This window comes from Nerophis lumbriciformis, linkage group LG08, assembly GCF_033978685.3.
Source record: "Nerophis lumbriciformis linkage group LG08, RoL_Nlum_v2.1, whole genome shotgun sequence".
NCBI lineage: Eukaryota > Metazoa > Chordata > Actinopteri > Syngnathiformes > Syngnathidae > Nerophis > Nerophis lumbriciformis.
In genome coordinates, this window is record NC_084555.2 from 30,590,171 (window position 1) to 30,604,573 (window position 14,403).

The 14,403-nt window shown below is 40.4% G+C and overlaps 1 protein-coding gene across 2 annotated transcripts in view; it reads left to right on the forward strand.

Annotated features, from left to right (window-relative positions):
* Positions 1-1,947: 1,947 nt before the first annotated feature.
* The window catches only part of LOC133611653 (uncharacterized), a 70,299-nt gene continuing 57,843 nt past the window's right edge, over positions 1,948-14,403 (forward strand). Inside the window, exon 1 of one of the 2 annotated variants that reach the window (XM_061968647.2) lies at positions 1,948-2,228. Coding sequence is in view for 1 of the 2 variants with exons in the window: in XM_061968646.2 (XP_061824630.2) it covers positions 3,018-3,104 (87 nt within the window). In the remaining variant the exon portion in view is untranslated. Of the gene's footprint in view, positions 2,229-2,989; positions 3,105-14,403 lie in introns of those variants that run through there. The other variant, XM_061968646.2, reaches the window with a different exon arrangement.

Here is a 14,403-nt window from a genome sequence, read left to right on the forward strand (position 1 = left end):
GGCTCAGATCCCACATCAGGGCAAGAAAAAACTCAACTCAATGGGATACAATGAGAAACCTTGGAGGGGACCGCAGATGTGGGGACCCCCCCCTGGGTGACCGGTGCAATGAACGTCGAGTGGATCTAGTTAATGGTGTGAGAGTCCAGTCCATAGTGGGGCCAGCAGGGGATAATCTTGAGTGGAGACAAGTCAGCAGCACAGAGACGTCATCAACTGATGCACATATGAGTGGTCCACCCCGGGTCCCGACTTTGAACAGCTGGCGCTCATTTGTGGTTACCTAATAACCTCTCCACGCAGGAGAGGGGGGCAGAGCAGAAAAGAGACGGCAGATCAACTGGTCTAAAAAGGGGTCTATTTAAAGGCTAGTCCATACAAATGAGTTTTAAGATGAGACTTGAATGCTTCTACTGAGGTAGCATCTCTAACTGTTACCGGTAGGGCTGGAGCCCGAATAGAAAACACTCTATAGCCCGCAGACTTTTTTGGGGCTCTGGGAATCACTAATAAGCCAGAGTTCTTTGAACGCAGATTTCTTGCCGGGACATATGGTACAATACAATCAGCAAGATAGGATGGGGCTAGACCGTTTAGTATTTTATACGTAAGTCATACTTGCCAACCCTCCCGGATTTTCCGGGAGACTCCCGAAATTCAGCGCCTCTCCCGAAAACCTCCCGGGACAAATTTTCTCCCGAAAATCTCCCGAATTTCAGGCGAAGCTGGAGGCCACGCCCCCTCCAGCTCCATGCGGACCTGAGTCCGCTTTCCCACAATATAAAGAACGTCTACAGTAAAGCAGTCCGCCGTAAACAGCAATGTTGTGACACTCTTAAACAGGACAATACTGCCATCTAGTGCATTTGATGGAAGCACTTTTGTGCGTGCCACACAGCAATGCATAATCAGAGAGGGTGTTCAGCATGGGTAGAAAGATAGTGACAGAGAATAGAACAAGGATGGACAATTCAACCCTTAACTCAACAATGAGTAGATGAGTGTTATGTGTGTGTATATGTGTAAATAAATGAACACTGAAATTCAAGTATTTCTTTTATTTATATATATATATATATATATATATATATATATATATATATATATATATATATATATATATATATATATATATATATATATATATAGCTAGAATTCACTGAAAGTCAATTATTTCTTATATATACATATATATATATATGAAATACTTGACTTGGTGAATTCTAGCTGTAAATATACTCCTCCCCTCTTAACCACGCCCCCAACCACGCCCCCCGCACCCACCCCCCGAAATTGGACGTCTCAAGGTTGGCAAGTATGACGTAAGTAGTAAAACCTTAAAGTCGCATCTTAAGTGCACAGGAAGCCAGTGCAGGTGAGCCAGTATAGGCGTAATATGATCAAACTTTCTTGTTCTTGTCAAAAGTCTAGGAGCCGCATTTTGTAACAACTGTAATATTTTAATGCTAGACATGGGGAGGCCCGAAAATAATACGTTACAGTAATTGAAGCGAGACGTAACGAACGCATGAATAATAATCCCATCGACCCACTTACTTACCAAGCTATCTATCTATCTATTGTCTGTCTGTCTGTCTGTCTGTCTGTCTGTCTGTCTGTCTGTCTGTCTGTCTGTCTGTCTGTCTGTCTGTCTGTCTGTCTGTCTGTCTGTCTGTCCGTCCGTCCGTCCGTCCGTCCGTCCGTCCGTCCGTCCATCCATCCATCCATCCATCCATCCATCCATCTATCTATCTATCGATCTATCTATCTATCTGTTTGTTTGTTTATCTGTCTATCTGTCTGTATGTCTATCAATTGCATGAGCGTTGAAATGTAGTTCTCCATACTGGCCACTAGATGTCCCCTTGACACAGACCGCGGGACTTCTCCCTCACCTGAGCGGCCATCATCCTCCAGGTGGGTCGCTGTGCCTTCTCGTCCACTTCAGCGCCAGCGCCACCTTCTTGTCATTTACCCTCCGCAGCCCGGCGGGGCGTCCTCAGACGGAGCCGCTCTGACAACCGGGAAACATTTGAGCTGACTTCCCGACAAACATCTGCGTCGACGCTCTCACCCTAGTAAAGCTTCCTGACTACTTTTGCCTACTTTCCAGCAGAAATGTTTCACCTGAAGTCTGCTGTCTCTGCTCGGTGAAAGTTTGGACTCGTAGAGGAAATTAAGGCTGCAAATGGAGAGAGAAGACGTCCGGATCATTGACATTTAAAACGGTAGATATCTTTTTTGATCGTCATTGTTTCTACATTTGTTTTATTCTCCCGTGTAACACGACAGTGATACACGTATTAAGTGTTTTAAAAAGTTCATTATTAGGACTATATTGTCCATGAATGGAGTAAAACGCAGGTGTTACCTTTGACATTAACGTGAGAAATAGCGCTGAGAACGTTCAGGTTGAGCACAGGCATGCAGGGGGAAAAAGTAGGTGTGGGAGATTTGCTTAGCTTGGCCTTGAGGGATCTAAGCAAAGGTAATTTAAGACCTGTCTTGCTTCTCTCGTGACAATGCAGACTATTGTGTTGGTGACCATCACTGAGTTGGCCTGACAGCAAACTTGAATTAGGCTGCATTCACACTTGCCAATTTTGCTCTTGTTTTAGTTTGGTTCTTTTGAACGCAGCCCACAGAGCCCAACTTGGTGAGGCATAACCTCATCAACTAAAAATATATCAATGATACGTTGGATTTTAGAAGTTAAAGTCTCAATCCTAACTTTGCACAACAGCGCAGACAGGTCACACAGTAAGGATATGTTTTTTTCATAGCTGTTGTACCTACTGGTAAGGTGAGGTTGAGACATTTGTTTAGAAAGGGTGTGTCGCATACTGGTGGTGCTCCTTATTTCCCGGCCTTGCCATGCCGGGGCACGTACCCATGGAGATTACAGGTGAATTATGTAATCGCCGGAGGCGCAGCTGATGCTGGCTTGGCTTGAGAGATACCGTATATAAAGTTTGAGACAGGGTGATGACACAGATGTGGCTGCTAGGATAGAAAGCATGAAGTGCTTCCCACCGCCTCACACCAGACAAGCAGCTGACGGGCCAGGAGTGGGTTACGGGAAGAACAATGAGGTGTTGCAACAGGTACACACTCATTTGTTTGAAAGTTGCGTGTTTGTGTCATCCTGCAGGGAGAGGAAACTCCAAGCTGATGAGTGTGACTGTTGATCGATAGGATTAGCTGATGAGTAACTCATCAGTGGCTTTCTTATCGCAAACAATATTTAGCATACATGTTGACTGTTTTTCTACCTGTAATTTCAATGGGGGGGGGGACTTTGTACTGAATGGAAGCTGCTGCGTTTGTATTTGGTCTGGCAGATTGTCTAGCTGTGTTCACTGGCACTAAACAACATAGTCGTGTCTGACCTGTCAGTTCAGGGGGTCACACAGTGCTCATTTGGACCCCTGACAACCTCTGGAAGCAAAGCAAACATCTCGCAATACCTCAAGGGAGAATTGACATTTTGAAAAGAACAAAAGACAAGAAACACTGATATGTTTTTGGAGTTTTAATGTTCTCTTGGGTTTCCTCCCACAGTGAAACATTTTTGGGTAAATTCCAGACTCTAAATTGCACTTGGGTGTAAATCGGAATGTGGAGTTCTATGATACCTGCAAAATGATTCACTTTTTCAACATCTTACAAAACCATATCAATTATTTCCTCAGGAACATTACTTTTTTTTTTTTTTTACAATGTTCAATATTTTCAAATAAAAAAAACCAACACATAGGACTTATTACTGTGTGGGAATGTGAAAGATCTTAAGAAAAAATGTATGTATAAAGGAAAACTGGTTATTTAATTGCACAAGCCATTGCACATTGGGTGTGTAAGCCCTCTTTGATGCACCTAAGGGACTTTGCATGTTCTAAATCTGACCAATCTAAGTCTGTGAGAGGTGAAAAATCTTCTGAGACAAACTGAACAGTCCAGTTGCGATTCATTGAATGTACTGAGACTACGATGACCGAGATGAAAGACAACATTCATGTTTAAAGCAATGGGACTCAAGTAAATAAATAAATGTAGTCACCCAAGTAATTACTTGAGTAAGTATTCAGTGAAAAAACTTCTCAAGTACCGTGTAACTTCTGATTTGTTTAGTAACTACAACCGTAATTAGTGTGTGTGTGTACATGTGTGCGTGAGTGTGCATGTAAGAAACAGTACTGCAAAATATACCATATTACAGTTACTGTTGACATTGTAATAGGGCTAATGTTAGCATCTGCAAAGCTAAAACATTAAAAAGCATCCACAACTATTGATTGATTGATTGAAACTTTTATTAGTTGATTGAACAGTACATATTCCGTACAATTGACCACTAAATGGTAACACCCGCATAAGTTTTTCAACTTGTTTAAGTCGGGGTCCATATTAATCAATTCATGGTAACTAGAGTTGTCCCGATACCAATATTTTGGTACCGGTACCAAAATGTATTTCGAAAGTTTTCGATACTTTTCGATACTTTTCTAAATAAAGGGGACCACAAAAAATGGCATTAATGTCTTTATTTTAACTAAAATTTTTACGGTACATTAAACATGTTTCTTATTGCAATTTTGTCCTTAAATAAAATGGTGAACATACGAGACAACTTTTCTTTTAAGCAAACAAAGGCTCCTAATTTAGCTGCTGACATATGCAGTAACATATTGTATAATTTATCATTCTATTATTTTGTCAACATTATTAAGGACAAGTGGTAGACAATTAATTATTAATCTACTTGTTCATTTACTGTTAATATCTGCTTACTTTCTCTTTTAACATGTTCTATCTTTACTTCTGTTAAAATGTAATAATCACTTATTCTTCTGTTGTTTGGATGCTTTAGATTAGTTTTGGATGGTACCACAAATTTGGGTATCGAGGATCATGCAATGGTCATAATTGAAGTCCTCATTTGTCCAGGGACGTATTTCCTGAGTTTATAAACATCATTTTAAAAAAAGGAAAAAAGATTTTGTGACGATAAAAAATATCACTGTAATCATAGTAGTATCGACGAGATACGCTCTTGGTTTTGGTATAATTACAGTGGATGTTATTAGGTGTAGATCCACCCATGGCGTTTGTGTACATTGTGACGCCGGTGAGCTACAGTATGTAGTGAAGAATGTTTAGCTATTCCTCGTCCTGCAGGGATGATACTTGTAAGAAACTTACTTTATTTGTCGCCACCAAGGCGAGGATTAGTGATTTAGAAGTAGCTAAAACACTGCAGACTGCAGCTGGATGTTAGCCGCTAGCTAGCTAGCCATGTCTTAAAGCACCTCTTCCTGAGGGCATTTCAGTGTTATAGCTTCACCTTTATTGTTAGTTTTTAAGCCAAAATGCGTCCATTCTCCCTTTTCTGTCTACACACATTGTTTGCTTGTAACTACTCTGTGATTGTGCGTTGCCGAACATGCTCCTCTGCTTGTAAAACCAGCAATGACAATGCGCCGTCATGCCCATTAAAAAATAAAAGGGGTGTGGAACCGGTACTTTTTAGAGGCGGTATAGTACCAAATATGATTAGTTAGTATCGCGGTACTATATTAGTACCGGTATACCGTACAACCCTATCTACAACTTACTACAACATGTTTTCTGTAGTTGGAAGTGGAATTCTTGTAGTGTGAACAGGAAAATAATCCACATGACGTCACATAAACCGGATGTGCAACGCCCTTTTTAGCTTTATCATTAAATAATATTTAATGTTATTCTGCCAATATAATTATAATGTGTGTTTGTTGTTTATGTATTTAATGCAATAGATACAACTTGCTTAAAATATTTCAGTGTGTGTACAACAACATTTTGAGCATATTAACAACACTGTGATGATGATGATAACCTGGATAGTTTTGGTCACAATAACTGTGATATAACATTTTCACATCGTTACATCCCTTTAGCGGAGTAACAAAAGCATTTCTTCTTTACAGAAAATACTCAAGTTAAAGTAAAAATGATGTTTTATTGAATTACTGACAAGTAAAATTTTTAACTATTCCTTAACTACCCACCTCTGTGTGTCACAGTGACTACATACTGTATATTTGTGCCACTTTAAGGGTGTATCTCTCAAAAATATAGTTTAATTGCAAATTTTACAACCTCAGGGGTGTTTAAGATTAGAGCTTCCCCTTTGCCCCCGCCTCTATCCTTTTGCCTTGGCATGGAGGTGAGGGAGGTGCTGAGGTGGTGAAAGGAATAATGGAGTGGGTGACTTCAACAGAGAGGGTGGGAGGATGCAAGCAAACTTGGACTGAAAAGTTTCTCTGAGGGTAATTATCAATCTGTCAGGAATGTAGCCTGCTCCCCTAGCAGACATGCTGTTGCACGGCTGTAGCGGCTTCGTAGCATACTAATTTGCATTACTGTGCAAACATCAGTTGGCTCACTTACCGTATAGTTTTTTCTGCTTTATTTATGCTATTGTAGACTTACATTACTCTTGTATTTAACAATATATCGTCTCTGTCTACAACTTCGTCCTACAGGATTGCAATCTATTTGTGGCAGTGGTCTCTACTTATTGAGAAGAACTATACACTCACAGTTCGATATGACGCAGCCTAACATAACGCGATATTCTATATAACGCGATTGTGCCATTGACCACAAATTTTCGTCTGTTTACGTCGCGGTGTGATGGCCGGTAGTCTGGGGTGTAGGACTATCTAACGAGCTAAATCTGTTATACATCTTACCGTACCTTGTAGGCCATTTAGGGCTACTACAAACTGGGCTAGTTAGTTCAATACGGCTAATGCCAGCAAGCGTGTCCACGGCCTCTAAAGTTAAAAAGTTACTCTGCTCTAACTGGCGGACACGTCCCTCTAGAAGGGACAACCTCTCCATGAGAAGGGTGCAAGAAGAACGCAAATGCATGCTCACGTTTTTTCTTTCACGGAGTCTAGTTCTTGCTGTCTTCGGAGTGGGGGACCTCAGCTTAGGTCCGCTAGCTTAGCAGCATACTAGCTATAAGTGAATTGGTGAAACAAGGAGAGCAAGTGCTTTGTAAATTCGGTAAGACTAGAAAATGTGTTAGAGAAGGGCTAAAGAAGGCTATAAAATATTTAGACGCACACAAAATAGAAAAATAGCACTTAGCTTTGACGACGACGAAGGAGCACAAAAGAGCACAGTTGAACCAACAGCCGAAAAAAATAAGGATTTCTATATAAAGCGATGTCCAGAATAACGCAACTGGTATTTTATGGACCCCGAGGACTGCGTCATATCAAACTTTGAGCGTACATACTATACTTTCATGTCAGTCTCCAAAGCCAACCAAAGGGCTTCTAAAAACTTGCTAAATTTAGCAGTAAGTTGGTTGCAACAGAATATAAAGTTAAGCTTTTTTCTAATCAAATGAATGAATTAATTTTAACTGATTAATCGTTGCAACCCTTTACTGATCCTCCTTGCTACATCTGGCAGACCAGGTATAAGGTTTGTATAGAAGCGGATGTGGGATGCATATAGCCATTTACTTTCCAGCGAGGTGACGACAAGTTACATTTACAAACAGTGCCGTTATAATATGTTTAATGGCCCACCACGTATAAATTAATGTGTGGGAAACACAAAACATTCTTGTCGTAGGATTTGAAATTTACCTTCAGGAAACTCAGGGCTTCCCCCAGTTCTCAGCCTGTAGCTATGGAAATTAAAATATGTATGTGTTTTTTGACGATTGGCAGATGTTGCTAGACATTCAATCAATTGTAATCTTTCAGAAGAATACGTAGCATTTATGTTTTGGCTTAGAACTAAATAGATTCATTCTAAACTATGGTTGTAACATTAACTGTTTTTAACTCTCCGAGAAGGCTGGTTTGTGTGTCTGCTCATATTAACAAGTAAAAAAAATTGGGACTTCTGTACAAGGGCAGGCCAATCCTGCACCCTCTTCTTTTGCAACCAGACTTGATGATTTTGCACTGCCCTGGTAGAATTATGAAGAGGACTTTAGAATGTTGCTTCTAAAGGTCTGGATTGTCCCTCTCATATGGATTCAAGAACTGTTATTTGTTCCAAAAAAAGTTTTAAACTTGGATTCCACTGTGATGTTCCATATTGGATGTAAAACAAAGTTAACAGCAAACATTATGTTGTTGTCTTTTCTCAACAAGCACTAGTGATGTGCTATACCACTGATTTATCTTTCCGATCCGATACCGAGAAAAATTCAGTCTGGAATCAGCGATATGGATCCGATACCGATATTTTGTGCAAATTTACCTAATGTGTCTGGTAAAATTTAAAAAGTAGTGTATTTCAAATGTTGCAGCTCGTGGGGAATCATCTTCAAACGATATAAAATGGAGTTATTCTGCACTTAATGTGTTATCTAAATTCAACTCTGTATGTCCTGTCTCCAAATAGCCAACAATAAAACGATACACACACTTACTGTTTTAGAATACTGAGTAGCTCATTTTAATTTCCAATAATTTTCTTAAATGAACAAAAATAATTTGCAATGGCTGTTTTATTACAATTGCTATGTATAATTTAATGGGCTGGTGTGGTTACACGTGGTCTGCGGTTGTGAGGCCGGTTGGATGTACTGCCAAATTCTCTGAACCGCTTTTGGAGACGGCTAATGGTGGAGAATGAACATTCAACTCACAGGCAACAGCTCTGGTGGACATTCCTGCACTCAACACACCAACTGCATGCTCCCTCAAAACTTGCGATATCTGTGGCAGTGTGCTGTGTGATAAAACTGCACGTTTCAGAGTGGCCTTTTATTGTGGGCAGCCTAATGCACACCTGTGCATTAATCATGTTGTTTAGTCAGCATCTTGATATGCCACACCTGTGAGGTGGGATAGATTATCAAATACAAAAATGCTCACTAACACAGATTTAGACATATTTGTGAACAATATTTTAGAGGAATAGATATTTTGTGTATACTGTATCGTAAAAGTTTTAGAAGTTTGAGTTCAACTCATGAAAAATGGGAGCAAAAGTGTTGCGTTTATATTTTTGTTAAGTATAAATGACGTATAAGACTCAAAAGCGCAAATTCCAACCATTGGAATACTCTCTATAGTTCAAGACTTACAGTAATTTGAAAAATACACTTCACATTGTATAGGCGGCCCCAGCTTCAATGGTAAAAGTAAAGAATGTATATATAATTTTGAAAATTATTTTTTACTTTTTAAATTCATCTGCCTCACAATACGAAGGTCCTGAGTAGTCTTGGGTTCAATCCCGGGCTCGGGATCTTTCTGTGTGGAGTTTGCATGTCCTCCCCGTGACTGCGTGGGTTCCCTCCGGGTACTCCGACTTCCTCCCACTTCCAAAGACATGCACCTGGGGATAAGTTGATTGGCAACACTAAATTGGCCCTAGTGTGTGAATGTGAGTGTGAATGTTGTCTGTCTATCTGTGTTGGCCCTGCGATGAGGTGGCGACTTGTCCAGGGTGTACCCCGCCTTCCGCCCGATTGTAGCTGAGATAGGCTCCAGCGCCCCCCGCGACCCCAAAGGGAATAAGCGGTAGAAAATGGATGGATGGATGGAAATTCGTAATAGTTATTCTTCAAATACTTTTTTTAATTAAAAAAATATTTATTTCAACATTTTTTTTTAAATTTATTTGGAGACCTGCATGCTTTAATTTGCCCAGGTCTGGTGTAGAGTTTAGGTTGTATTTTGGATTTTGATTTTGTACGCTGCATAGATTTTCCATGCACCCAGTACACAGGAGCAGTGCGCAATTGTGCAGGTGCGCACCATGGAGGTAACATTGCTCATGAATGATGGGTATCGGAATCAGCAACATAAAACAATAATCAGAACATTCCTACTTTCCACCTCTAGCGTCAGCAAAACTAAACCTACTTCAAGCAAGTAGTTGAACAAAATAAACAATCATTGTCTTCATTTGTCTGAAGTACAGTACCGTATGTTCTCCTGAGAACCAGCATCCTCTGCTGTGGAGATTTGTTTTTGTCTATTTCTTATGTCAGAATTACACATTTCGGAGAAAAAAACACAAAAATCCACTGCAGAAGTTACTATATGTTCCAAAATATTTGGTTTGGTTCGGAACATAATGTTGTATCACACTGTATGTACTGTATGCAATTGATTTGTTGATCTATTAGGAACATGGAGTGGAAGCTCTTGACCCACAACAGTGATGGTTAATGTGTTGTAATGCAATCAAGATTATTGGTGAAATTGTGCTTGGACCGCCCCCACCCAAACCCACCCCCACAGTCCCCACTCGTGCTTTCCAACGCCCAGACTGAAGTGTCCTGGTTCTGCACAGTAACTCCACATAGCTGAGAAGTTAAACATCTACTGATTAAACACACCAGTATTAGATGAAGCGAAGCTGCTGGTCTGGTGAGGGCAAACTGGAAAAGATTCAACATTCTTTCACTCTTTTGACTTTAGATGTGTTATTTCCCCTGTGCAGACACAGACTAAGCACATCCAGCAGATCCTTGACTCCCATGTTGGGCCATGTGAGGCACTGTAGCTCAAGAACATGTAGATGTGAACGTCCTCGTGGTTAAACTGAGCTAGTCCAAACAAAGGTGGCGGTCTGCATGTGCTGCCACGCCCTCTTGGCAGTGCCTTATCCACACGAATCAGTTTGCTACCTCAACCTCACTAGGCTACAGTTCCTGGAGTACTCTCGCCAACTACGCTCCCAAAATGGACCTTACATTGTTCATATTTGCCGGTGTTGATGGAGGGTGATTTGCTTTGAGCCTGTAAGGAACTGTGTGGCCTCATCTTAAGCCTGCATGTAGGTATTGTGCGTGAAAATGTGGTGTGGTCCAAAGAAACCTTACAGTGCATCCAGAAAGTATTTACAGTAATTCACTTTGTCAATACATCCTTATTCCAAAATGGAATAAATTAATTTTGGTCCTCAAAATTCTTCACACAATACCCCATAATGGCGTTTATATATATATATATATATATATATATATATATTTTTTTTTTTTTAATTAGCAAATTTATTAAAACTAAACTCATTATTACATAAGTATTCACAGCCTTTGCTCAATACTTTGTTGATGCACTTTTGTCAGTTTCGCCAATTCCTCTTTGCAGCACCTCAAGCTTATCAGGTTGGATGGGAAGCGTCGGTTTTCATCCAGTATGTCGCTGTACATTGCTGCATTCATCTTAGTCTAGTCAGGGAGGTGACCAAGAACCCTATGGTCACTCTGTCAGAGCTACAGCATTCCTCTGTGGAGAGAGAAGAACCTTCCAAAAGGACAACCATGTCTGCAGCAATCCACCAATCACACCTGTATGGTATAGTGGCCAGACAAAAGCAATTTATTAGTAAAACGTTTAACAAAATGCACCTGAAATACTCTCAGACCATGAGAAACAACATTCTCTTGTCTGATGAGACAAATATTGAACTCTTTGGGGTGAATACAAGGCATCATGTTGGGAGGAAACCAGGCACTGTTCATCACCAGTCTAATACCATCTAATGGCATCATGCTGTGGATGTTTTTTAGTGGCAGGAACTGGGAAAGTAGTTAGGATAAAGCGAAATATGAATGCCGTAATGTACAGAGACATCCTGGATGAAAACCAACACTTCCCATCCAACCTGATGGAGCTTGAGAGGTGCTGCAAAGAAGAACGGGCAAAACTGCCCAAGGATAGGTGTGCCAAGCTTGTGGCATCGTATTCAAAAATACTTGAGGCTGTAATTGCTGCTAAAGGTGCATCAACAAAGTATTGAGCAAAGGCTGTGAATACTTATGTACATGAAATCTTTTTAGTCTTAAAAAATGTTTGCAAATTTAAAACAAATAATAATTACGGGGTATTGTGTGCAGAATTTTGAGGACAAAAATACATTTAATTGGCGACCCGTCGGGTAAATCCGGCCCGGAAATGACGCCAGACCAACCACCGAGTTCAGTTTGAAAACTGGGGAGACAAACATTTTTGCAGCAAATTCCTAAAACACTGGAGTGTTCCTGTAGTATAGGCAGATAATCCATGCATTGACATTTTAACCTTGCTAGCAAACACTGGGGACTCATTTTTTTTCATAGAGTGACTTATGTAGTCAAGGTGTTGCTGTAGCTTCTTTACTTCAGATGCAGTCAGTAGTCATGTGTTCAACTTATTAAGTTTTAAGTGGTGCTCCTCAAAGTTCCATTTAGGTCTCTCTTTTTCTTCATTTTGGGCTATTCAACTGGTGGTCTGTGAGTTCTGTTAAAAGAACTTGTGAGAGACACACATTTTTGCAGCAGATTCTTAAAAACACTAGAGTGCTGTTAGAGAAATTATCTTTGACTAGCTTTGTTTTCCCCAGAAGGACCTTAAAAACAGCAGAGACCAACATAAGCTATCATCAATTGTATACTGTAGAGGTTGCTGGCTCTTCGGACTATCTAAAATAAGACTAACAAAAAAGGGACAATCCAGCCCCCCGGTCGTTAGAAATGTGACCCCTAAAACATTTAGTTGGATATCCCTGGCGTACAGTAACGATGTGACGTTCGCAAACGAGTCAAATCTTTAAATGGCTCATTTACATGAATTATGAGAATACATTTGCAATTGGGAGTGGTTTGTTTGCAAGCCCTTTTTAAATGAAAATTTCCCACATTGCCACTTTTACTGCTTCGCCAAGAGGGATATTAGCACCTGATAAAAAGCTGTTCAGCAGGTTCAGTAGTGCTGGGTTTTTTTTACGTCATGCGCAAATTTGTATTCTTGTTGTGTATTTAATGTTACAGTACCAATGATTGTCACACACACACTAGGTGTGGTGAGATTATTCTCTGCATTTGACCCATCACCCTCACCCCCTGGGACACCAGTAAGGTGAGCAGCAGCAATGGCTGTGACCGAGAATCATTTATATATGTATTATAAAAATAAATACATTTAATTCTTATTTGTATATTTATTTCTGTATTGTACGTTAGTAGTAGAGATTTTATATCTCTACTCAACACAGAGCAAATCAAGCAACACCAAGATAACTGCCTTGCCGACAGTGAAGCATGGTAGTTGTGTCATGGCCAGGGTCTGCATGACTGCTGCTGGCACTGTAGAGCTAGGGTTTGAGGAATATGTGAATTAGAGTATGTACGTTAAGGCCACATGTGAACACAGATGATGGACTAGCTGTTCAAAGCCGGGACCCGAGGTGGACCACTCTGTGCATCAGTTGGGGACGTCTCTGCGCTGCTGACTTGTCTCCATTCAGGATGATCCCCTGCTGGCCCCACTATGGACTGGACTTTAACATTATTAACTGTATCCACTTGGCATCCATTGCACTGGTCACCCAAGGGGGAGGGAGGAATCCCCACATCTGCGGTCCCTTCCAAGGTCTCTCGTTGTTCCAATTGGGTTGAGTTTTTTCTTGCCCTGATGTGGGATCTGAGCTGAGGATGTCGTGGTGGTTTGTGCATCCATTTGAGACACTTGTGATTAAGGGCTATATAAGTAAACTTGGTTGATTGATTGATTGATTGATTGATTGATTGATTGATGGATGTCCGTCTTCCAACCTGATATGCTCAAACAAACTTCCAAAATGACAAGTGCCTTGCTGAGGAAGCTGACAGTAAAAGTGATGGGCTGGCTATGTATGTCTCCACACCTGAAACCCCAGTGGCTCAATTGCCTCTGGTGAATTACATGCCCAAGAAGGTTAAAGTATGGCTGAATAACAATGTCCTCCTGAGAGACAGTGATCTCTGCAGTAGACATTTGTGTTTTGCATAATAAGTTTTTTTTTATTCTTACCAAAAATTTAACTAACAAAAGAAATAGACCAAAAACAAAGGTCCACTGCAGAGGACGCTGGTTGTCAGGAGGGTATACTACTTTTTAACCTGTACACTGACTACTCTAAGTTAAAAAAAATTTTTCCCCCTCAAATAATAGTTGCAGAAATGTGAGTTGTTTGCTTAATTTTGTGAAATATTTACTTTATTAATTCTTAGAGAGAAGTTACCCTCATTATTTCCCATAGTTTCCACAGTAATTCCTATACCACACCTTTTAATCAGACCCTCACAAAAATCAAGTATTCCCTCTCTTTAGTCTTTTTTTGTAAATCCATCCATCCATCCATCCATTTTCTACCGCGTATCCCTTTCGGGGTCGTGGTGTAACTCCGTTTTGTATTTTTTAATGTGTAATCCAGCTCCTTGTATCAATCCAACTCTGCGGTTTTGCTATGTCAAAGTGACTTTTGCACTGCGTAAATGTGTTCTCTTAAGCACAGTACTCCTAAAATCAGCACCCTGATCATTTTTGTAGACATGTCCTACTGCTTCATAACAATAAGGCACACATAGTTGTCTTTTAAAAGAAGAAACTCTATACAAGCACTGTACTT